This window comes from Brassica napus, chromosome C1 (assembly GCF_020379485.1).
Source record: "Brassica napus cultivar Da-Ae chromosome C1, Da-Ae, whole genome shotgun sequence".
In the NCBI taxonomy this organism is placed as follows: Eukaryota; Viridiplantae; Streptophyta; class Magnoliopsida; order Brassicales; family Brassicaceae; genus Brassica; species Brassica napus.
The window spans coordinates 11,744,104-11,770,755 of record NC_063444.1 but is presented as its reverse complement, the minus strand read 5'-3'; the positions used below and the strand labels follow the sequence as shown (position 1 = coordinate 11,770,755).

The following is a 26,652-nucleotide window of genomic DNA, read 5'->3' as shown; positions in this document are numbered from 1 at the left end:
AAGAGCACAAAGTAGTAGAGAAGAGATATGATGTTAGATGATATGTGACTTTGGGGTTTAGGGATTTCATTCTCGGTGTTTAGGGTTAAGCGTTGTAAAATCGTCGTAAATGGTTATCTATTCCACGTAATTTCGTCGTAAATGGAAAAACGCGGGCCTGGTAACTTCGTCGTAAACGCGGGCCTGGTAAATTCGTCGTAAACCGACGTTTCGACGTAATTTCGTCGTAAATCGAAAAACGCGGGCCTGGTAACTTCGTCGTAAATGAAAAAACGTGGGCCTGGTAACTTCGTCGTAATTTTACGTCGCTTTTACGACGAATCCTTTTCTATATATTGAGACGCCGAGACGAGGCTTCCTCGTTCATTCCTCCCAAACTCCTCTCCTCTCCATCTAAGGTACACTCTCTTTCCTCCTTTTTTTTTTTTTTAAGTTAGTTTAGGTTATTAATTAGTTAGGTAATTAGTTTAGGTGATTAGTTAGATAATTAGTTTAGGTGATTAGTTAGATGACGGAATACTATAGTTTAGGTGATTAGTTAGGTAACGGAATAATTTTTTAATTATGTCGTCATAATTGATTAAATTTATTTAAATTTTTTTAGATGGCTCCTAGAAGGAAACCAGCAGCACCTACTTATGCCCAGTTGTTTGGCGATGGTTCCGGTACATCTTCTTCCGGTCCATCGTCTTCCGATGCAGTTCCAGACTCTCAGACTTCTCAGAGAGTTTTTTCGAGTCCTCCTCTTCCACCGCAGATGCCTCCACCTCCTCCTCCAGCGGCTGCACCTCAGCCTGTCCCAGAAGGTGCAGTTCATCCGGATTTGCGTGTGCCTTCATATGCTCCCTTCGCGAGATATACGGTGGAGGATTTGCTTGCCCAGCCTGGACGGGAGGGTTTGGATGTTCTAGACCCCGATAGACCCCGAGGAACTTATTGGTAAGTTATTAATTTTTATTACATTAAAATTTAATTAATTTTTATTTTCTAACGGTTAAATTGTTTTTTTTTCAGGTTTGGGGCTAACAACCGTGTTAGCCGGAGTGTTTCGGCGACGATTAAGGGTTACTACGACGGGGCATACCCGAACTGGAGCAAGACACCAAAGCACGTTAAGATCACGTGGTTTAAATGTTTTGCGGTAAGATTTTTAAATTTAATTAAATTTTCACTTTTAAATATATTTATATTTTTTTAATATTTATTATTAATTGTAATTTTTTCAAAATTTTTATGTTTCAGCAAAAGTGACATTGGTCTTTGGGAATCACCGAGAGGGTGAAGGCGGAATTCGTTGCAAAGGCAAAGATACGCCTCTGCAACACAGTCTCTTATTGGAAGGACAAGTGGGAGATCTACGGGTATGAGAGAAAGCCCACTGAGCTCACGACGGATGTGTGGGATGGCCTCATCGCCTATTGGGAGCACCCCTCTTCGATCAAAAAGGTCAATTCGTGCTCGGCTTCTCGAAGGACGAAGGATAAAGATGGTCATTTGCCCATGCTTCACAGAACCGGACAAAAACCTCATGCAGGAGTCCGTCTAGAAGCTGTAAGTTTTGTTTTAAATATATATTTTAAAATATTCAATTAATATAATTTATAATATTTAATTTAATTTTTTTTTTGTAGTTCGAGAAGACGGGAGTCTTACCTTCTCTGTCTGACCTATTCAAGATGACTCACGCCACATCCGACGGAGTTTTTGTGGATCCTGCATCTGAGAAACTCTTCCAAACAGTGGCTGGTCGGATTGAAGAACGGGAGACGCAACTAACCCAGGAGTCTCCCGATGGATTACCAGTCACATTGTCCACCGAAGAGGTCGACAGAATCTTCGAAGAGGTACAACTTAAAATTTTTGTTTACATTATTTTAAATATTTTAACATAATTAACTATATTAATATATGTTTTGATTTTATAGGTGGCTCCTAAAAAGAAGGGACGGATAGTCGGTATAGGCTCTGTTAACGAAGTTGCAAGGGCAACTTCGTCATACACTTCGAGACGGGATGAAGAGACTGCTCAGATGAAGGCTCGAATGGATAGCCAGCAGGTTCGTTTAGACTCTCTTGAGGATTTGCTAGACGTGATGGCCGTGGAAAACCCGGATATGCAGAGAATGTTGAGTGAGAGACGAGCCGCTCTTGGAATGCCACCACGAGATCCCCAAGAGTCCGATCCAACCCGTCAACAGCCGAGCAACCCCACCAACTACTTCGAGAATATGTAGTTTTTTTTATTTTTCTGTTTGTATTATGAATTTAAATATTATTGTATGACTTTTTAAAATATGTTTTTCAATTTCATATTTCGTTTTAAAATTTAAATTATTTTAAATTCTGAATATTAAATATAAATTAAAATTTATTATATACTAATTAATAATAATATAATAAGAAAAGATGTAAACTCCTCGTAAACATTACATGGAGTTTACATCGAATGTTTACGAGTGATTAACATCGAAAGATTTACGAGGGTTTTACATCGAAATGTTTACGTGTCGTTTACGACGAATCCTTTCCCTGCGCTTTACGAGGAATATATTTCGTCGTAAACGTAACGAGTCGTTTACGACGAAACCTACGTTACGACAGACGTTTAACAACGAAACGTCTTTCAACTTTAATTCGTCGTAACACCCCGTTTACGACGAATTTACAACGAATACTGCTCTAGTAAAAAATATGTTTTCTTTTGTAGTGTATAGAAATGTAAAAAAAAAATTTATATACTCATCATCTCATATACATCTTTAAATTTAGACGTAAAACAAAATATTCTCATGACATTCTTTATTCACTAATTCTCTGCAGAGTTTTGCTCTGTATCATCCCGGTTTCAGAAGATTTGAAGAGCCTTCTCGAGTCCTTGCAACAGAATCAACCCAACCCCAACAACGGTTAGACATGTTGCTAGTCCCACTACGCAGCAAAGATTTTTACTGGCTTTTGCTCCTCCTGATACTCCTCTAGGAGTAGCTGATGACACCTCTAGTGTTGTTGTTTCATCTAATGTAGCTACATTTACTTCAACTTCTCCAGTGGAAGCAGAACCAGCAACTCCTCTTGACACTAAAAGTGAACCCACTACTACTACTAAGTCTCTAAACACCGAAACTCCTCTTGTTTTTGGATCTTCTACTAATTTGATAACAATCTCTACTCCTATATCAAATTCACTGACCAATGAAGTTGAAGGAAATATATTTGGTAGCACTTCTGCGCCACGAATTCAAAATTTGAGATGGGTGATAGTTCTCAAAGAACCCGAGGAGGGAGGTTAATAAAACCTTCTCAAAAAAGTCAAAGAGATGCAATGGACCTTGGTGAGAGGACGTAAGAACATTGGACGTGGAGGCCGAGGAGGCTGTGAGCCTGTGACCCACCATTATGGGAGTTTTTGGAGAGTCATCTCAAGATCCTCTATTTATTATCTTTTCTCGTATGTTTGTTTCAAATGTATGATTAAGGTATTGTCTAACAATTGTAAACTTTGTTTTAAATGAACCTATATATACCTACCTCGCTAAATAACCACTCTGTTTTCTTATACGTTTCTAACATATAGATGATACTTATATAAACCTTATACTTAAATTTACAGATGATACAAGTTCAAAAGCAAATATGTTTTGAGATGGTTGAGTTAGAGAAAGGACGCTGTATTTGGTACCTGGGTGTCACGGTAAGTCTTTGTCTTGCTTTACGTCAAATAATTAAGATGTACGATCCGACTCAAGTAGTTATGTCCCATGAAGCTTTGTCATTTATTCAATTAAGTCCATACCATTTGAAAACACGTTAACTTATTACCCAAGAAATGTATCTGTAAAAGAAAAAACAAACGTTTTCATCTTCACATAAGCTTTCTCCTAGAGTAACAAAACGTTGGAGCTTCACTTTTTCAACGGGAATTGCACTTTGAGGGAAGTTACACGTCGGTTAAGTTGGAACGGTGGAACCGAAAAGAAGGCTGATGAATCTTTCACCATCTGTATCTCTACCTCGTCCGTACGAAGGCAATGATTTTTCTCTAAAGAATTTTGAACCTATTCTCAAATCTATGACATATCTAGAAACACAAAAATTGATAAGAACAAATTTTTCTATTAGCTTTACAAACTACTCAAAACTAAAACTCACAATGTTTCTTATATATTTTCCTATTAGACCTCTATTCATATGAAAATACAATTAATTCTCTTTTAACACGTGGAATATAGAAAACACAAACCTAATATAAATAGAAAATTTTATTTTCCTATTTCTAGATTTTTTTATCGTATTTATCTTAACATATAAAACATCTAATAATATGTTAAGTTTCCACAAGCCCGGGTTCTCAGACCATTTAAATCTTCTTATTTTTTCATTCAAAAAAAATAAGTTTCTACAAGTTTGAAATTATGCAACATATAAATTATGTGGCAATATGATTCGCGGCTGTTACTTTAATAAACTTAAATTGTCTTCGTAGTCCAAAAAAAAACCTAAGCAGTACCCTATAATATATACACACAATAACTGCTCAGAGTCAGGCCACAAACGCGAGAATCTGCCTCATGATGAGCTCGCCTGATCTACATCGGAGTTTAAAGCGGACAATGCCCCAGTTTAGCCGATCTCCAGGGCTGATGCTTTTTCCGAAGGACGGTGGTTTTGTGCTGTACGACCCTAAAGAAGACAATATCCAGAGGAACGTGGGAGACTTTCCAGAGTGTAGATTCCTGGCAAACTCGGGTAACTGGCTCTTGGTGTTAGATTCTGGATCCAGTTTATATATCATAGACGTGTTTAGTAAGGAAACGATCCCTCTTCCGTCTCTAGAGTCGATTGAGTCAGCTGATTGTATTGTCAAGCGCGTGGGAGATAGAGAATTTATAAGGGAGGAGTCTGGCGCTATTTACAAGGATCTGAGTGCTGATGTGGTGAGGGGACTTTTGTGGGTTTCCGAGAGTGGAAAAGAGTACGTCGTGTTGTGGCTCTTCGACCTCCCTGGCCACTCTTACATGAGCTTCTGCAAGAATGGGGATTCTCATTACACTGACATTCCTCTCGTTTTCGATGACTATGCCTTTCACAAGTATGATGGCTTGTCGGATATGGTGCTACGTGGTACCCGCCTCTACGTCTCAACAAGTCGTCGTTTTGTTCGAGTCTTTGATCTGTCTGGACCGCAAGGTTTCTTCAAGGACATTACCGGTCAAACACCATTCCCAATGCTTTCTCGTCATGATTACGCCTACGATTCTAGCATTGCGGTTACAACATCATCAGGAGAGGTTTTGTTGGTTGAGAGTGATCCATCCAATAGGACCTGGTTCCGCCTCTACAAGAAGGATCCTGATGTAGAAGATCCAGATCACGCCTGCCACACGGTTACTGAGGTACATTCTCTTGGTGGTGAGGCACTGCTTCTTGACTTGGGTTTCACTGTGCCTGCTAACAAGGCCCTTGGTATCAAACCAGACTCCATCTATTTCACCCGACACTTTCGTCCCTGCCATTGCTCACCTCGCGACCTTGACATCTGTGTGTACAATCTTGCAACCAAGTCCCTCGTTCGCTTTCCCGGTCTTGACAAGATGAATCTCATGGATGCTCGATGGTTTCTCCCTGGGAATTAGTTCTTTCTTCTTGTGGTATTTTCCTTTTATTTATACTTTTGAATAACAATTATGGTGTTGACTTACTTCCCCTCTGTTTAGTTAACTAAACATCAACATACTTATATCTTGCTGGACATTTTGTTTACATTAAGACCTAGTGAGTGGTGGAGAGAATGAGAATGAAGCCGGTCATCAACATACTTATATGAATTAAAGATAAACAAAACCTGTTTAGTAGTTTACAATTTGATAACTTAATAGTTATAACGAGTGAGTTTTAACCTGCTGTAGACCGGGTGGATATGCCAAGAAGGAGAATTCAAGAATGTGAGGTTGGAGATTTGGATACCATCGGAATTCATAATCTCAATCAAATATGGTCTTGTGTATTTCAATTCTTCTCTCTTGAATTTTCCCCACCATGGACCATCGGAATTCTCCTTATCCATCAACCGTGCCATTCTCACCTTTCAATTCAAAAAATTGCAATTCGGTTTAGGAAATCTTTTGGATATTCTTGGTTAATTTCAGTGTTTTTAAAACCGGATCAACCCAATAATTGAACCGGGTTCGGCCATGAACCAATTACATAGCCGGATTGGGTCTAGTAATTGGTTGAACCATGAAACGGTCACGTAGCCGGATTGAATCTCAAAGTTATTAAACTGATAAAAACCATTAAAACTATCAAAAATCTATAAACCAGATTGTTGAATCAGGTTTGATCCGGTCGAACAATATTGAACCGTGACCCAAAAATTATCTTGTTCAGCTTCCGTTACAGCTTCCATTACGGTTTTAAAAACACTGCTTAATTTAATGCTAAGTGAGATACTAACCGGTGATAACCGAAAAGTAGACTGATGAATCTTCCACCATCAGTTTCTCTCCCGCGTGCGTACGAAGGCAATGGCTCTATCACTCATAGTCACTTTCTTCCTACAAATAACATTCGGACAAACAATTTTCATAATTAGTTTAGGATTTGTTTAAAAAAATTATTGCACACTAGACAGAAACTATTAACTATTCACTTGACATAATAAGGAACATAATTAGGTCTGATTTAAAGTTTAGTTATTATGTTTTTTTGTTAAAAGAATGTGTGATTTAGGACAAGTACCTACAAGATTGATGATTTAAAGGGTTATTTATTTAAACCTGTATTTTCTTGCAGTTCAATTTCAGAGTTGGATTTCATCAAGAAGATTGTTGAAAGGATTTTACGTAAACAAAAATTGCATCAAAGGATAGAAATAGTCCTGAGACGTCTAAGGTGTGTTTTTAGTTTTGCCTTCTGAGATACATGTAGATGTAGTAGTTTTTTTTCTTCTATAATTAGACATTGTGGCTGAATTTTTATAGAGGGAAGCATCAAATCTAACTGATGTGCATCACTTATCAGTCTGTTGGAGCCTTAAGTGCATCAAGGTTATATACGAAGCAGTTCATATAACAATATAAATCAATATCACCCTTCACCTTGTAAGTTCAGATCTTTGACATATACCTGGGTATATCTTCTGACTAGTGACTAACGACTTCGAATTTTTAAATCAACAGATGAAATGGAAAAAAAAAAAAAAAAAAAACAGATGAAATGGGTTTAAACCAATACCCTACCATGCATCATCAAGCATGCCTGGACAATTGTATATTTCCGTTGTGTGATGAGTCAAAAGAGGAAGGCTCCATACCATATCAACCAAAGCATGGACTGTCTTATGCTTCCAATATCTAATGATGCGGAGAAGCAGGGAGACAAAACGAATTGTATTTCATTGTTGTGTTACTTTTTCGAACGTTGTTTCGCTCTTGCATAGGCAGCAAAATAAGATGACTGAGGACTAGTCGACATGAACTATCCGCTCAGCTTGCAAGGAACTGCTACTCTTACCTGTACTTGTGTCCTAAGCAAAAGCCTCTGTTTTTCAATGTTTTTTTCTCTAAGAAAAGTTTATAATTATTAATCATCTTCTACCGGTGAGTCGGTGACTACTGTCTGAAAATGTAACACCTTATTGAGAGTATACTTATATCTAATTTTACGTCAAAGAAAGATCGATAATCAGACAGTGAACCTGTGAGTATATGTTCTAAGCATCGCAGTTGTGGAAGTTTAAGCACCGACACAAATGGATCCATGATCTGTATTTTCTTTTGAACCGTGTTTTTGTCATATTATATGAAAGGAACACATCATTTAGCCAAATCGAATAAGACAAAGAAAGATTAGTTGACAAAAGATATAAGATAAAGAAAGACTTGGTAGGCTACAATACTATTTGTTTAAGACCAAGAGACCAAAGACTCCATAATAAACTCTATTTAGACAATTTTAGCTACAGGTGTCTTTTGTCACTATATAAAATTTTCACATCAAATATATATAAAATATAAAACCTATTTTTAGGTATAACCTAATAAGATCAATGTAGCAGTTGGCTAGATGAGGATGCAAATTGGAGAGAGATAAATGCAAAAGGAGATCGAGACTCTTCTGACCAGTACTACTACATATTGTTTACGACCAAAACTCCAAAAAAAACCAGAGACATCGTAATACACATCTAGTAATCCGCGCCTTGCACGAAATGTGATTATTAGTTTCGTTATTTTTAATTTGGATATTAGTTCGGTTTTAAGTTTTATTTTTGATTTTTAATCTTCTAAAATATAACTATTATTTTAAATTAATATTCATTTTAGTTTATTCGGTTAAAATGTTTGATTATTTTTTTGTTTTTTTTTGGTAAAAACTAAAAATTAATATTATTTATTTATTTTCATGTTATGAATTTTAGATAGTCCTCATGTCGAACCAATAATTTCATATTATAGTTTCTAAACAGATAATAGTTTAAAAAAAAAAATTATTAAGACAAATCATTTCACTACAATTTGGTCGGTAGTGAAAGAAGCATTAAGAAAAAAAATATTTCAACTTTCAAAAAAATTAGATACTTCAGTTGTGGTGAATACTTAGTTACAAGGTGCTCACATCGAGATGCACATATATGTGTATGTAAAAAGTATATAAAAATAGTTGACAAATATATAAAAATATTTTTAATCAATATTAAATGACATTTTCGTTCAAAATAATGCATGAAAGATAAAATTAAAATTAATTTAAAATAAAAAAGGTCTTGACATTAGTCATTTTTCATATAAAGAAAATAAAATTGTATCCGTAAATTGGGGTGGACACAGATCGAATATATGGGTATTTGGAAGCATTCGTGTCGATTCGATCTTTAGCCACCTAGATATTCGATGACTCGGATATCCGAAATGTTTTAGGATTTTAAAGAATATCCGATTTGATCCATAAATAAAATAAAATTTTAAAAATAATTGAAAATTTTAATAATAACATTTTATTACAAAAATAAAACATTATTTAACTTTTTATTTTCTAGTACCTAGTATAATAAATTTAATTCATATTGTAAAACTGATATAAAGTATAATATATATAACATATATATATATATACAATTCCTTACATATATGTATATATATGCATATAACATATCGAATTAGATATATGTTCATAAAAATATTGGTATTTGTGATTTGATTCTTTTTTGGATATTGTATTTTAGTATTTGATTTGTTTCGTAGAGTTACAGATACCCAGATTTTTTTGGTTCAAATTAAAACGGATAACGAATCGAATCAAAATTTATGAATATTTTGCTCTAACTTTATCCATAAACAATAAAAATAATATATATATAGTTTGGCTTTTGATTCGTTATCTATTTTTATTCGAACCGAAAAATTCAGAGTTTTATTGGAACCATGTATGTGAGTTTTATATTTAAAAAAACGCAAAATACATAGTGTGAACACATTTATGAATATAGTGTGAACGCGTTAGCATATTTATTATCAAATCATTGTGAAACTGTCACGTGTCTATTGTAGTGTGATTGCATTTATTACAACGGTTCTCTTTTAATATATAAGGGATTAAAACAACTTTCTTTCTGTTTGACCAAAAAAGGAAGAAAAAAACAACTTTCTGTTAGCGATAGATTTCTTTTTCGTCACTATATAAAAATTGCACATCAAAGTTTGAATTTAATTTGTTTAACCTAGTAGTTATAATTTTACGTAAACAATGTTATATAAAAACTAACACGACAAAGACAGATTGGTTGACAGATATATACAAGATAAGGCTAGATTACTTGACAGAAAGATACAAGACAACACCAGATATATTGCAGACTTGCAGTACTACATTGTTTATGACCAACGACCAAAGATATATCGTAATACACATCTATTAAACAACTTTCGTCACTAAGAAAATTGTTATCAAAGGCTTGAATTTAATTTGTTTAACGTAGTAGTTATTATGATATTGAATGATTTATTCTTAAGAACAATGCTCAAGTTTTATACAGTAGAGAAGGACTATACAAGACATATATAAACAATAGTAATACGATCATAACTACATGGAATATAGGGCCATAACTACGGTATTCTATATTCTAATACGCTCGCAAGACGGACTAGAGGTAGCGAGACCGACATTGTTCTCAATCTTTGGAACCGAGTTTTAGTGATGGGCTTTGTATTACTTTTTTATGAAACACCACTTTATTAACAACTTAAACATTCGGACTACATGAAAAGCTAATCATAGCAGTATAAGCATAAGACCATAAAACATAAATGATAGGAATAGAAAAATCTCAAAAATAAAATGATAGTGAATTCCGAGAAAGGATGGAAAGCGTCGAAACAAAATTCACAGTAATGCCGAAAGATTGAAATTTACTCACTTTAAATAGTGACGTTGACACCTAATCCACATATCATCGATCCAAGATCTGTTGTACCAACCGCTACACAAGATATCAAAAACGATTAGAGATTTGGAAAGACTCCCACTTTTTGTATAAACGAAGTAAATAACACAGAATATTAAACGAGTACAGTTTGTTCAACTCAGCTTTCATATTTAAAACTGTAGCAGAGTTACATCTGTCTCGCCATTTCATCATTACCACATCAATGGATCATGTCCGCGTCTGGACAGTTGGTAAGAAATTTATAATATATGGATACATGTAGGCCCGAGACTTTTATCCGAGATCCGGATTCGATCCGAGATTCGATCCGGATCCGATCCGAAAATCCGGATATCCGGAGGGGCCGAATCCGGATCCGGATAGTAAAATGTTGGATTCGTCAAAGCCGGATCCGGATCCGTAAGTTTTATTAATAAATATTTCAAAAATAATAATATCTATATATAAAAATTAATTTTACTTAATATATTTTCATTTTTGTAATAGTATATATAAATTTTATGTAAATTTTGTAATATTATACATAGAAATAACTAAAAACATTATATATATATTTTTTTTTAAATTATTGTTAATATTTTATATATATTAATATTATTTTTTATTTATTTTAAGGATCCAAATCCGGATCCAGATATCCGCCGGATATTGCAATTTTTAAAAGGATATTCGACATCCGGATATCCGAGAACCCCGGATCTGGATAAGGATAGTAAAATTATGGATCCGCCGGATAAGGATCTGGATCCGGATACCTTAAAATTGTCCGGATACCCGATCCGTCCCAGGCCTAGATACATGTGCACAAGTGTTACAAAAAAATAAAAAAAAAGGATACAGGTGCAATATTTTGGGGTGTTGACTTCAATAGTTAACCAAAAAAAACATTACAAATACACTTCATCTTCTTCATTTTCATCTCCAAGCTAGCAAGCACTCTCTAAATCTTTAACATTTACATTTCCACCATAACGAAAATGATGAACGTCTCTCCATATTGGAAACGTGATCAAGTGTTCATCACTTTCAGAGGTCAAACTCACAGAGAAGGCCTTGTGAGTTTTCTTACAGAAAAATTAGAGACGAGCGGTATCAATTATTACGTGGACTACCACGAGACGAGAGGGTATCCCATCACAATAGTTTTCCAACGAATCAGAGAGTCAGGTGTTGCACTCGTCTTCTTCTCAGCCAAGTACCCCGAGTCATGCTGGTGCTTAGACGAGCTCGTCGAGATCAAGAAGCAAATGGAGATAGGATCTATTATCCCTTTTCCAGTATTCTACAAAGTGGGAGCTGAGTCCGTCAAGAAGCAGACTGGTTGGTTCGGAAACACTCTCCTCAGAACTGAGGATCTTGTCCGCAAGAAAGTTGATCGCGGAAGCAACAAGTCGATTCTTGAAACAGAGTTAAAGATCTGGGAGAGGAGGCAAGCCTTAGAGTCTGTTGGAGGAATAATGGGGTTTTCTTATAAACATAAATCTGATCAGGTTTTCCTAAGTGAACTTGTCGTCGAAGTTAAGGAACTACTAGACAAAAATTCTTCTCCAAGAAATATTCAGACTGTTATAGAGAAACCGTTGATGCATCCTCAGGAGGCAGTGACGTTGTTATTACAAGCTTTAAACCTTAGGATATCGGACCTTAAAGATCTTATTGCAAAGCCGTTCATTCATATCAATGGCCTCGGTTCCATGAGCACTGATCATCTGGTGTTTCTCGACCTGAACTCTCTTATGAACCCTGGCCTTTCTCAGACACCATTCAAGACGGGTCAAGATGGAAAGATTCTCTTGGTGCTGCTAGGTTTTCTAGAATACTACAATGAGGTTATTTCTCAACCCTTGGAAGTTTATTAAAACTGTTAGATCATTTGCTTTAAATTCGGGTTTGATTTTAGTTCGGTTTGGTTTGTTTGGGTCTAAAGAAAACTTTAACTGAAGTCAACCAAAATCGGTCTGATTCAATTTGAATTCGGTTTGGTTTAGTTCAGTTTTATTTATTTGTGTTTATTCAATTAGTCGAGTTAGTTTTTAGTTTTGTTCTAGTTTGATTACAAAATATAATTTATAAAGCATAGAACAAATCATCATTTGACACTAGATTATTATTGTTTTCATATTTAAACATAAAGTCAAACATCACAGTAAAAAAGTAAAAGATGTAGTCTAATTTTTTTTAATTATTTTAAGACCTAATATGAATATCATACTTATTCTTTTAGTTTTGAACATAGTGTATGAAATTCATATTCATATTCTTTTATTTTATTGTTAGTTATGTTTCTTCTATTCATTTAGAAGGAAAATATATAAAAGTGTGTTTAGTTGTGTAGGTAGATGTTTAAATATCTCAAATCCTAATAATTTAAATTTTAATATTATTAATATATTTAGTTAATCTAATTAGATAAACACTATAGTTTTTCGGTTTGGTTCGGTTTAAAACCGAACAAACCAAACCTAACTATTTGGGGTGATACATTTTTTAACTAAATGGTTTTGACATATGCATTGATTTGGTTTGGGTCCCGGTCCATTTGGATTCATCTAAGTTGGTTTGGTTTGGTCAGTTCTTTTTTTTACAACCCTAAGAGCATCATCATTAAAAGAATCTTATTAATGTTTCCAAAAATATTAAACTAAAATAGTAATATATTAATAACTGGCTATCTCAAAACTATCTCTATAATATTATTTGAAAAGTCAATTTCTTACGTGACGCACTCACATTAGTTCTTATGACAGTTAATTACAAAGGTACTATTAGACCCAATATTGGTCAATAAGTTAAATGGGCCAGCATCGGTCTGGGCCAAACGATGTAGGACAAGCAGGAGGCCCGTTACGAGCTGTCGAAGAGAGATCGAAAGCCTGAAGATCGCGGAGCGGTTACGGGGATCCCGGACTCAATTCACTACAAAAGGAAATCGAGGCACATGAAGAAGGACACGTTGAAAACCCTAGAGAGAGCGACACCCATACTTTGACCTTGTTTTCATCTAGCTTTAGCCTTTTATCTTATCGATCTCACTTGTAACATTCGATCTCAATTCATTCATTGTATTCACCTTTATTCATCAATAAAATTGATGTAGCGGAAGCTTTATAGAATAGAACTAGAGATCCGTTGATTCTTAGAATACCCGGAAAACTAGGATAATCACAATGATCTTATTTAGTCTAAGAATGCCTAAGATCAATGTCTTCTTAAATTCGTTGAGAACACCTATGTTCTAGCCGAAAACAAGGATTAAAGAGAAAAATCTCTTAACTTTTATTAATCAAATCATTCAACTGTATACAAACATAAGCCTAGATGGCTATATATAATAAAACCAAACAACCCTAAAATAATAAAGATAATTATCTAAATTTAATAAAATAAACAATAAGATATTTGAAAATATTCCAAATACTTATATGCATCATTCTCTCCAGGTTGGAGATGATTCGCCCTTGAATCTTGTTCTTCTGTAAATATTCTTTTTCTTTAATCTTCTTTGATCGTTGATTCCACCCTTGATACATCTTTGAATTATTCATCTTCATGAATATATCTTCAATATATTTTTCTTGATCCACCGTGTAGTCACACAGTTCTTTTATTTTTAATGTCTTGATCAATGAGTAGCCAAACGATTCTCAATCTTCCAATGTACGTGTAGTGCAGTTACTTTCTTCAGTTTTGATTGCACTCAAGAAATCTCTCACGTATGCTTTTGTGGTCTTGAATGCATCCTTGCTGAAAACAAAATCAATGGGCTCGAGCATCATCATGTCCTCAACATATCGATCATAGATGGCAGGACCCATAATTTCTTTGTAAACAATTACTTCGCTTTGCACGAACAAATTCTCCATGAAACCAGAATCGAACATAGATCTCTTTGTAGCGACCTTCCTCACTTTGGTAAACATTATCTGGCGGTTCTTCTGGGATATATTGAGGATGATTTACAGGATAAATAAATTTACCTTGGTTTTTCGTAGTTATGTTAGCTACCATGTCCTGATAAGATAAAAATCCTAGACAATCCTCTTTCCAAGATACACCATTCATATTCTGCTTCTCGTGACCATAGACATCTTTGCTGTTGATTTTGTTAAATATTTGGACACGTTTTTCTGAAGAAAACTTTAGATATTCTGCTTCTTGATCTTGAACATTCAATTCGTTGCTCAAGTCTTGAATATGATTATCATCATCATAAATATCAAAAATTGGGTCTCTATATTCTCCGCAGAGATCATCTTTAGAATTTATCTCCATGAAAATCGCCTGTTGAGATTGAACTGCAAGCCGATTGCGTAGATTCTGCAGAGCGATTGTTAAGGCGTTTTCTACTGAGGTTAGTAAAGCAGTTTGTAACCCATCTGTAAACGTCTCGAACATCTGGCATATTTCATCCAACTGTTCGTATGTAACTTTTCTTGGTGCCATGATCATGTTTTAGATTGAGAAATCTAACATGACTGTCTCTGATACCAACTAACGGAGCGGAAGTAGCGTTTAGTAACCGATAACACGATGATCCTATTTAGTCTGAGAATGCCTAAGATCAAAATCTTCTTGTGATCGTTAAGAACACCTTTGTTCTAGCCGATTGCAAGGATTCAAGAGATGTTGTAAAACAAAACTCTAAGTTTTTATAAAATAATAATCAAAGTTGTGACTCTTACAAATCAAGAGCTCACTATTTATACTTATAAGAAAAGACCTAAGTCCTTAAGGATTAGGATTTAACCTTCTATCCTAAAGTTCTTTAATCATTATCTTTCTAAATATTAAGAATACTAATGTTTATCTAGAACAAGAATAAAAAGGAAACTAGAAAACCAAAGCTCATTAGAAATAGATCCTACGCTGCATCAAAAATCCATCTTTACCTACTGGAAACTGATTACATCGTTGTGTTCTAAAGATATCGTTGCCTACATCATTTTATCTCCCCTAGATCAAACTTCCGATCACTATCAAATACTTATTGTAGATTTTAGGATCCACATTTTGGCTCCGACTGTGGGAAAGATAAACGAAAAACATCTTTGCTAAGAAACCGATCTAAGTTTCCTAAATGTGACTATGGATCCTAATCACGCTCGATCCGACTGCAGCGAACCGATCAGTCTCGACCTCTCTAGATCGGGAAAACCAAAGTCGTCGAAAACCGTCCACGCCACGAAGGATCAAAGCATCTCTTTCCAAAGACAATATCATCTCTCCGGTGACAAACGACCCGAGACCTCGCGACAAGCAACTAACGAGCCTGGCGTCGCGCCTTTCGAAGAGATAACGCGCGAAGTCGAGAATATAACTTTCCATAAACACGAAATCGCTAGGCTCTATATGCCCCACGGCGATGCCCTAGTCATCACGTTGGACCTTGCGAGCACCATCTTCTCGAAGATTCTCGTCGACACCGGAAGCGCTGTCAACGTCGTTTCACAAAATACATTACAATCGATTAGCCAACCAACCCGAGTAATCGATCACGAAACGACTCCTCTCAATAGTTTTGAAGGAAAGTCAGTCCGATCACTTGGGATCGTGTCACTAACCAACAAAACTTACGACGTCGAATTAAAGACCGAATTCACCGTAGTCAATCATTTCATGCCCTTCGACGCCATCGTTGTACGTCCCTGGCTACACCAGATGAAGGCGGTCCCTTCGGTTTACCACTAGTGCTTGAAGTTTTTATCACCAACCGGTGAGAAAACCATGTGCGGGAGCCATAGACAATCCCGAGCCTGTTATATGACCGGATTCCGAAGGATGCCCCCGCTAGCAGAGAATGTCTCACTCATCTGTGACCTCACGGTACAAGACCCCGCCAGAGACCTATCAAGCGTCGTCGCTCTGGACGAAAACTCCCCAGAAAAAAGCGTCAACATCATAAACGACCTCCCTCCTGAAGTCAGGCATGATCTCTTGCCCTTCCTCAAGCAAAATATCAAAACATCTGCATGGTTTGCAACAAACATGCCCGGAATCGACATCGGTATCACCTCCCACGACCTAAACGCCGATCCCACGTATATGCCTATCAAACAGAAATGAAGAAAGCTGGGACCCGAACGAGCCAAGGCTGTAAACGACGAAGTAGACAAGCTCCTAAAAATTGGTTCCATTCGTGAAGTCCAATACCCCGAATGGCTCGCAAATCCAGTCGTGGTAAAAAAGAAAAATGGAAAATGGAGAGTTTGCATCGATTTCACCGATCTCGACAAAGCATGCCCAAAAGACAGCTTCTCATTACCACACATCGACCGGCTGGTAGAAGCCACGACCGGGCACGAACTACTCTTCTTCATGGATGCATTTTACGGCTATAACCAGATCCTTATGAATCCCGACGATCAAGAAAAAACGAGCTTCATCATCTAACGAGGAACATACGGCTATAAAGTGATGCCATTCGGGTTAAAGAACTTCGGAGCCACTTACCAAAGACTGGTGAACAAGATGTTCTCCAAGCAACTCGGAAGAACGATGGAAGTTTACATAGATGACATGCTGGTGAAATCATCAAGGGCCAGTGACCACGTTCTCCAGCTCCAGGAGTGTTTCAACATCCTCAACAAGTTCGGGATAAAACTGAACCCTACAAAATGCATTTTTGGAGTAGCCTCTGGGGAATTCCTCGGATACCTCTTGACTGAAGAGGAATCAAAGCCAACCCAAAGCAGATAGTGGCGCTCGTCGATACCTTACCTCCGAGGTCGATCCGAGAAGTACAGCGCCTCACCGGAAAAATAGCTGCGTTAAAGCACTTCATCTCCAGATCAACCAACATATGCCTTCCTTTCTACAAGCTATTGAAAGGAAATACGAAGTTCGAATGGAACACCGAATGTGATTCCGCCTTAAAAGAACTATCAAAACCGATCGTAGGGGAAACTCTCTTTCTATATGTCGCAGCTTCCGAACACGCAGTGAGCGGAGGGCTGATCCGCGAGGAAAGCGGATAGCAAAGGCCAATATACTATGTAAGTAGGTCACTGGTCGACGGCGAAACTAGATACCCCGTAATGGAAAAGCTAGCACTAGCAGTGGTTACCGCCACTCAAAAATTAAGACCTTACTTACAGTCGCATTCGATCACAGTCATGACGTTGCAACCTCTACGAACAGTACTCCACAGTCCAAGCCAATCCGGAAGGATGGCAAAATGGGCAATCGAGCTCAGCGAATACGACATCGAGTACAAACCGCGAACGAGCTCGAAAGCACATGTACTAGCTGGCTTTGTCATCGAACTCGTCCCGAAAGAGGATAACGTGGGAACGAATACCGAAAAATGGAAATTACACGTCGATGGAGCCTCATCGAAACAAGGATCCGGAATCGGAATACAACTCGAATCCCCGACAGGAGAAATGATTGAAAAATCATTCCGCCTAGGATTCAACTCATCAAACAACAAAGCCGAATACGAATCTCTGATCGCCGGGTTACGGCTCGCATGGAGCATCGGCGCCCGGGAAATTAGCGCATTCAACGACTTGCAATTAGTCACGAGCCAATTCCACAGAGAATATGAAGCAAAAAACGAAAGAATGGAAGCATACCTTGCAATTCTACGAGAGATCGCTTAGCTGTTCGACAAATTCGAGCTCACAAAAATCCCAAAGGGAGATAACACGTCAGCCGACACCCTAGCCGCGTTAGCCTCAACTTCCAACCCATCAATAAGAAGGGTAATACCAGTAGAAGGAATAGAGAAGCCCATCATAGACCTCCCATGCAAGGTAACCGACCTTCAAGAGGATAATCCTCCTCGCATCGGCGCAATCATAACACAAAGCAGAGCCCAGAGAGAAACCCAAAATATTGATGACGAAACCGATAGCGAGCTCAACGATCAACCATCCCCTAGCGAGCCACCCGTCAGGACTAGGAGGACAGCGACCACCACAACCAGCCCCGAAGGGGCCGTTCATGAAACTAGCAATGAAGCGCACGAAGCCTTCCAAAAAGAACTCGAGGCCAGACAAGACTGGAGAACCCCAATAATTGTTTATATAAAAGAAGGCAAGCTCCCCGGAGAAAGATGGGAAGCCCAAAAAATAAAGCCCCCTATTTGCTCGGTGTATCTCCCAAAGACGCATTCACAATCTTAAAACAAACCCACGGAGGGTCGTGCAGGAGCCACTCTGGCGGGCGATCTTTAGCGATCAAAATAAAAAAAACTAGGCTATTTTTGGGCAACAATCGCCGATGACAGCGAACAATTCGCACTAAAATGCGACAAATGCCAAAGACACGCACCGATGATACATCAACCGACACAAAACCTATCTATGATATCATCACCATACCCTTTCATGAAATGGTCCATGGATATAGTAGGTCCGCTGATATCTTCGGGACCGGCCCAGTTGCTGGTCCCTTCTAGTATTAAAAGACTACTTTAGAAAGTGGATCGAGGCCGAGGCATACCACAAAATCACCTCGACGACGGTAACGAACTTCATTTGGAAAAACATTATATGCCGACATGGTCTACCGTACGAGATAGTTACCGATAATGGACCGCAGTTCATCTCAAAAATATTCATGGAATTCTGCCAAAAGTGGAAAATCAAGATTAAGGCCGCAAACCCCCGATATCCAAAATGTAACGGTCATGCCGAAGCCACAAATAAAACCATAATGAACAACCTCAAAAAACGACTTGACCTAAAAAAAGAGAGGTGGGGCGAAGAACTGTACGGCGTCCTCTGGGCCTACCGAACAACTCCTCACACAGCAACCCAAGAAACCCATTCTCACTATCTTCCAGAATCGAGGCGGTAATCCCATCCGAAATTGACGTCCCGAGCCAACGACGCAGAATATGCCCAAAAGACGTCGAACTCAACGAAGAACTACTGATCGATCAACTAGATATGATCGAAGAACGACGAGAAAAAGCGGCAGTGCGTGTACAAAATTACCAACAAGCCGCGACACGTTACTATGACTCCAATGTAAGAAACCGCACTTTTTCCGTCGGCGACCTAGTCCTTCGAAAAGTATTCGACGGAACAAAGGAACCAGGGGCAGAAAAACTGGGAACAAGTTAGGAAGGCCCATACAAAGTAACCAAAGAAATTCGAACCGGAGTCTACAAGCTAGAAAAATGCAAAACCGGCCTCCCTGAAATGAGACCTTGGAACGCTTACAACTTAAAGAAATACTACAAATAGTACAAGCCCGAACCTCGACCAAATCTGTCAAGCTTTGAGCTGGGAGGCTACCGGCATCTACATCTCAATAAAACGAAACAGAACTACGAATAGGCTTGATCCCTCGAAGAGGGTACGTAGGCAGCTCGATACCGAGCGCAGCCCAAACAACCAAACAAACCTCTGTTGCTTTCCTTCCATTACTTAGAAAATTCAACGAGCATAGCCCACCCAATCAACTACGCTATCAGGCCATATAAAGGCCCACAAAACAGATTCTTGATCAGTCTCTGTTCTACGCCTTCTAAAGGATAAAATAACAGGCTCGATGAAGCTAAAAATAAACCAAGCATTCGATTAGAAAGGTATTAACCCGATAATCCATTTGAAGACATATATATGTTTCTTCAACAACAAAAACACAAAAGGAAAATTTAAACTTAACAAACTACAAACTCTAAATAATTGGATCAATCTTCACATCAATCTTGATTGACCGAGTCACCAGAAACCTCAGGAAGCTCGAGGCGACTAAGGGAAGGGTTTGACACCGAAGCAAGATGTCTTTTATCTTATGGATCTCACTTGTAACATTCGATCTTAATTCATTCACTGTATTCACCTTTATTCATCAATAAAATCCATCTTTGCCTACTGGAAACTGATTACATCGTTGTGTTCTAAAGATATCGTTGCCTATATCATTTTATCTTCCCTAGATCAAACTCCCGATCACTATCAAATACTTAGTGTATATTTAGGATCTACATGAGGTACCCTTAATGAATTAAAGATTTTACATTTAAATACTATTACTCATTTTTTATTTAGTAATTTATTTTAGTATATTTTAAGTTTAGTTTCCTTTTTATTTTTTACTAAAAACATACATAGTAAAAAGGAAACATTTATGACGTTTAAAAACGAAAATATATTTATATATGATGTGTTTTCATAAAAAAAAAAGTTCACAAAAATAATTTTGATATTAAGAAAAGAAATAACCTTCCCCTTATAACATAACTTTAAGAAAAGAAATAATCAATTTTGTTCATCTATGCAATTTCCTATCAATCCTTGCTTTTTATTATTTAAAAAAAAAATTACTAATAATATTACAAAAGTATACTTAGATAAATCAAAAATTAGATTTGGCTTTCTGGTCCAGCCACTGCTGGGTGAAAGACATCTGGTCCAGCCACTGCTCCCCGAAGATGAAAGTGTTCACCTGGTCCATCGTCCAAAGAGCCCTGCCTCGAGAGAACCTGCAAAGCAGAGGTATTCAAACACAAGCGATGTGTGTAAGATGCAAAGAAAAAGAAACAGCAAAGCACATCTTTTTTTATTGCCCTTTCGCTAAGGAAGTATGGAAAAGAATACCTCTTCAAAAAGTAGTTGACATAGCTACAACAATGGACTTCAAAAACGCTATGGGTGCCTTCAGGAAGAGCATCTGTCTTCCTCCCTATGGCATAACAGGACCCATACTCCCGTGGATATGCTGGTGTCTCTATGGACAGAGAGAAATACGCTGCTCTTCGAAGATCGACATATCTCATATGAGGAAATAGCTACAAAAGGAATACGATTAGCAAGAGAATGGGGCCTAGCCCAGAGACCGAAGGAAAAAGGTTCTAAGCCTTTACCTGGAAGCGTTCTACACAAGGCAGGTCAACATGCAGATCCTCAAACCCCGATTTGTAGATCAGACGCGACATGGGACAAATCATCGAACAAGGCGGGACTAGCTTGGATTATTTCGGAAGCGCAAAACAACATAAAAAAACAAGGATCAACCACCCAGGAGTTCGTCGTATCACCGCTCATCGCAGAAGCCCTAGCTCTCCGACTTGGAATCATCACAGTAGTGAATCTTGATCTCCCAAAGATCAAGATGCTTTCTGACAATCAAACGCTCATCAGAGCAATGAAAAACGACATACAGATCAAAGAGATTTACGGAATCATAAAGGATATACGGCAAATCTTAACTGTTTTTGTCGATATCTCTTTCTGTTTCCTCCCTAGATTAGAAAATGTTCAAGCCGATTGTTTGGCTAAACAAACCCTGACGGGTCACCAATTTGCCCCAGTGGGCTAGACTGTTGGGCCTGAAGCCGTTAGTTTTCTTAATTTCTATTATAATCAGCTGGACAAAAAAGATTTGGCTTTCTTATAAGAAAAAAATAAGAATACTACAATCTGAAGTTAATAGAATATATGTAATTTGATATATTCACAAAATGAGTAATTCAACTAATCCAATTTATTATATCCAAAATCAAAGATCATACTAAAATTTAATAAATCAAAATAAAATATTAATCAGCTATTACAATTTAGTTATTTTGTAAAATTTATATATGCATGAGATTACAAAATACTATCTTATATTCATTTATGTAATTTTGAATTGAGCACTTTAGTTTATTTTTTTCTGTTTCACTCTCAGAACAATATTTTTTTTATACATAAACTTCCTAAAATATGTTTACATATCTGTGAAAAAACAAATATAAATGCAGATAAAAAGTAATCAAAATTTTAATCTATTTAGAATAAAAAAAAATTAAGTTAAATTCAAAGAAGTAAATGAAATTCAATATACACAAATGATAACCATACCGACTAGATATTACATATCCAAAATGACATGTCTAATTAAAATAATATAATACTATTAATTTAAATTATACATAGAAATTATCAAATAATTTAAACACAAAAATAAAATATTAATCAATTATTATAATCACTTTACAAATATTTATACTCTTGCACGGAAAAATCTTATATATTAATTTAAAACAGAAGTCACAACCTTCATTGATGTGTGATTTTTTAAAAAATGGACCTAATGGACCTATTCCTAAAAAGTCATGTTACATTTAATATCTAATCTTATCATTTAAATTTTGGACCTAACAGAAATTTTTATTGGGCTATCAATAATTGGATTTAAACAATAGATGATTCATTGGAATTATAGATAGTATAAATTAAATAGATATAATTTAATGTTGTAATACTATACCTATATATGCTAAATATTTAAAAATATTTATCGATGTTAACTTTTAAAATTATAAAGCTTTTTTTTTTAAATAACAAAAATCATATTATCTAACAATGATTAATCTTTACTACCTTAAACCAATGAAAACAAATTTTAAACTATATAGTTTATTTAAAAAATGAAACAAAACCTAAATGTTTAATTATTTACTCGATAATATAAATCTATGAAGCGAAAAGTTCAATTTTTAAAAAATTTTATAAATTTGTGAAATGTTACAATATCTTTGAATATGACAATAAAACAATATTTTACTAATATTTATATATATAGTTACAATTTTAATAATAAAATAATAATCCGAAAATATATATATTGAAGAAGATACGAATACATGTGAAAGTTTGAAACAATCTATTCAATGAAAAAATATACAGTAAACTTATTATGTTTTAAAAATTGATAGACACATATATATTATAACATATATCAATTTAGAATTGAAAACAAAATATTTATATAAAAATAAATGAAAAAAAAAACCTGCGCGGTTACGCGGATCGAGATCTAGTTATTTAGTTCAAAGTAAACTTTAAGATGCGAATCATTACTAATTCTTAATTATCCAAATATTTATTATATTAATATTTTGTAGAGCTTTGCCTTCGCGCCTCTCTTGTTTCGCAAGAAACCTCAGAAATTTACTGGAAACAAGCCTTTATTATCCTCTCAAGAAATTCAAGATCGAAGCCACTCTTTACCAGTTGAAGTCACTAGTGAGTTTCTTGCATGTCACCCAACGTATCACTCTGTTTCATGTATCCTTAATAATCCTCACAACTGACAAAATTGCTCTGTGGTTACAATTGTAGAGAGTAATGACAATCCTCAAAACCTTCCTGGCCAAGATACCAACTCCGATGATACTTTTAACTGCTTTTCGTTATTATGTAACATTATGAAGAATTTGGCAATGATTATTATCCCTCCGTATCGAGGAGTGTCCATCAGTTTTGGTGAACAGCAGCTCGAGCATAACCTAGTGAACTTGCTGAGAACTGAACTGACTTCTAACCGGTTCTCAGTGCCTGAAGAGGGTGAGATGAAGGAAAGGATCAAAGAGTCAAAGGTTGCAATAGTCGTCTTCTCTTCCAAGTATCCTGAATCACAACAGTGCCTGGATGAGCTCGTTGAGATCAAGAGGCTTATGGACGCAGGAGAGATTGATCCCTTGCCAATCTTCTACCAGCTGAAAGATAAATCAGTTCGGGAACTGAAGGGGTGGTTCCTCCATAGGCTTCTCAAGATAGAGGACCAAGTACGTAAGAAAGTCGATAGAGGTAGTGAGAAGTCTATTCTTGATACCGAAGCTAAAATTTGGGGATGGAGACAAGCTCTCTTGTCTATCTCCTCAAGACGGGGCTTGAGCTCTCAACATAGGTATAACAATATGTGTATATTTATGTGTATGTCGACGTTACTTCTTCACTGTACTGGATGTCTTTATTCTTTTGCAGCAATATCGCGTTTGTCCGTGATATCGTGACCAAGGTCAAGAAAATGTTTGCATATAGGGAGAGAAAGCCTAGCCCTAATTATTCCTATGTAACTACTGATCTTTTGGTCGTAGAAGAGACTCCGATGCATAGACAGGAGATGGCAGCAATAACAACAGTCCAATGCCATAATAATGACTTGTTCTACTCTCCAAATTCGTTCTTACAAGCTCTTAACCTTGAAGCTACAGACATTAAGGGTTTCAAACAGATCCCCGATGGTCTTGCATCCCTGAGTCTGAAGGGACACGCTAACCTAGTGTTCTTCAGCTTGAGTTCTCCTGACGACCTGGTCAAGTTTCAAGGTTCAGACTCATTTCAGTGTCTTCAGAAGGTCTAATCCCTAACCTAGTCTCAAGCAACTTTTGTGATTTCTCATGACATTCTTCATGTACTATTGTTACACTGCAGGTTTTGGCTTTGACTCCTTCCGGTGTCAGCATAATTGAAGAGCCGTCACGGGTCTTGGCATTAGAACCAAACCAATCCCAACAATGGTCTGATAATCGTCTTATTGCCTCAGAACAGGATCATCCCAGTAACCATTTCCCAGCCCGAATCAATAGTAAGTTAAATATGCCTGCCACATTAAATAATCCCTCTGTGTCGTTTACACTCATAACTAGAAGATACTTTATATATATATCTTTAAATGAAAATTTACAGATGATACAAATTTGGAAGCAAGCATGTTTTGAGGCTGATTCAACTAAACGACAGGATGCTCAAAAAGAAGCTCTTCGTTGTTTACTTGTGTGTCTTTGTGTTGTTTTTCTTCATATAAATAAGATGGACGGATGATGTTGTAGCATCCCGCCAAAAGTAGTATCATGTGTCGTGCGAACTCCACGTTTTTATTTCAACTTTTTTTGTGATTTGAAGGGACTTTTAGCAATTTCCCGACAAATAAGTTTGTTTTTTTTTCGTTAATGATAAATAAGGGTTTGACCCGAGGAATTTTATATAGTTCCATATTGTGCTGTAGACAATGTATGGCCAGTTGTGTAATAGACTAATAGTGTGATTTTCTGAAAATGATTTGGTGTGTGTTTGTCTGGAGAAGAAACTGTACGAACTCTGAACTCATCTTAATTATTACAGGAGCTGCTACGCTTGTCATATTCATATATAAATCTGTTAGATTTAAGTAATATTTCTTGGGATGGAGTGGAATTCAGACAGGCAGCAAGCGTTAGTGATAGGGAATGTTACACGGCACAATAGTCCCCGGCTGCTTCTCTGGCAAAAACTGACACGTCTCTCCGGAGTCACACCGCTTGTGTACCCAAGACGTCCGTACATGCATTTCCAAACACTTTCTTAGGTTTCATCGAATTTTTTTTTTGATAAAATGTGAATTTTATTTACCAAAACTGGAACGGTTACAAGCTAGCAGCTCAGCGGAGCTAAACGTTATCTAAGGTCCAAAAACAGATGGAAAAAAGCCTACAAATAACAAAGATACTAGAAAAAGGAGAAGCTACTATTCAAATGTGAACCATTGCGAAAGTAGTCCTCTGAAGTTTTTGCGGGTTGAGCGAGCTAAGATAGAGTCCCGGACGCTACGATCAATCCGCCTGAAGACTGTTGTTGGGGAGGAGATGATGGAGCTGTGGAGGCGCGCATTCCGTTCTTTCAAGATGTAGAAGATCACTGTCTGAGCTGCTAGCCTTTTTAGAGTCAAACTGAACTGGCCAGAGTTCAATGATATCCAAGCAATCATTTCAGACCAATCACAGAAAAGATGTTGTCTCCCAAACCTGTGTAGGACAGTTTTCCAAATACTCTCGCTGAGGGAGCAGTGCAGGAAGAGATGGTCCCTCGATTCTGAGCTAGCTCCGCACACACTGAAAGAATGTGAGGATAAAGAAATTTAGATGAAGAACATTGAAAAACACAGAGAGAGAGAAAGTAGATCTGGGAGAAACTCTATTCCCTTAATTTTAAATTGTGGATCTGGATACAAGTCTTTTAAAGGCAAGTTGCCTCAGTACACAATACAATAAAATATTTATTGTTTAAAATATCTTCAACGGTCTCTTTCTCTCTTCTTCTTCTTCTTCTTTGCTTCTCAAGTCTGGTCTTCTGATTCTAAACTCAAGTCTGATGCTTTACTCAAATCTGGTGATCCTTATAAAGCCTTATAAAACTTTATAAGTATTTTTAAGTCTGGCAGCTTAATTCTCAAGTCTAGCAGCTTAATTATGCTTCATGTCAACACTCCCCCTCAAGTTTGACCATGTGGAACAAGTCAAGCTTGGAAGCCATAAAGTATTCCCTCATTAAAACCTCAACTAGGTAAAATTCTTTGAGAGAAAACCCAAGTCAAGGAAAAAGAGTAGAACACTTCATGAAAAAGAGAACATTGACATGATAGGTCTATGAGTCCCAATTTTGGATGAATGAACTCACATACCTTAGTGCTTGCTGCCTTGGTGAAGATATCAGCTAGCTGATCTT

At 36.8% G+C, this 26,652-nt stretch overlaps 3 protein-coding genes across 3 annotated transcripts; 2 read left to right on the top strand and 1 right to left on the bottom strand.

Moving 5' to 3' along the window:
- Positions 1–4,536: 4,536 nt before the first annotated feature.
- Positions 4,537–6,152, top strand: LOC106384293 (F-box protein At5g25290-like). The gene has a single exon (XM_013824280.3). It carries the CDS (start codon positions 4,569–4,571, stop codon positions 5,631–5,633), a length of 1,065 nt encoding a protein of 354 aa, XP_013679734.2. The 5' UTR covers positions 4,537–4,568; the 3' UTR covers positions 5,634–6,152.
- Positions 6,153–11,261: 5,109 nt separating this feature from the next.
- On the top strand, positions 11,262–25,173 carry LOC111204523. The gene is made up of 6 exons (XM_048746154.1): positions 11,262–12,276; positions 23,292–23,412; positions 23,509–24,076; positions 24,154–24,526; positions 24,604–24,757; positions 24,859–25,173. Exons 1-6 carry the CDS (start codon positions 11,425–11,427, stop codon positions 24,888–24,890), a joined length of 2,100 nt encoding a protein of 699 aa, XP_048602111.1. The 5' UTR covers positions 11,262–11,424; the 3' UTR covers positions 24,891–25,173.
- LOC111204524 lies at positions 20,317–22,473 on the bottom strand. Its single transcript, XM_022699504.2, has 3 exons — positions 21,267–22,473; positions 21,001–21,191; positions 20,317–20,885 (listed from the first exon to the last, which is right to left on the bottom strand). Exons 1-3 carry the CDS (start codon positions 21,348–21,350, stop codon positions 20,759–20,761), a joined length of 402 nt encoding a protein of 133 aa, XP_022555225.1. The 5' UTR covers positions 21,351–22,473; the 3' UTR covers positions 20,317–20,758.
- Positions 25,174–26,652: the final 1,479 nt, after the last annotated feature.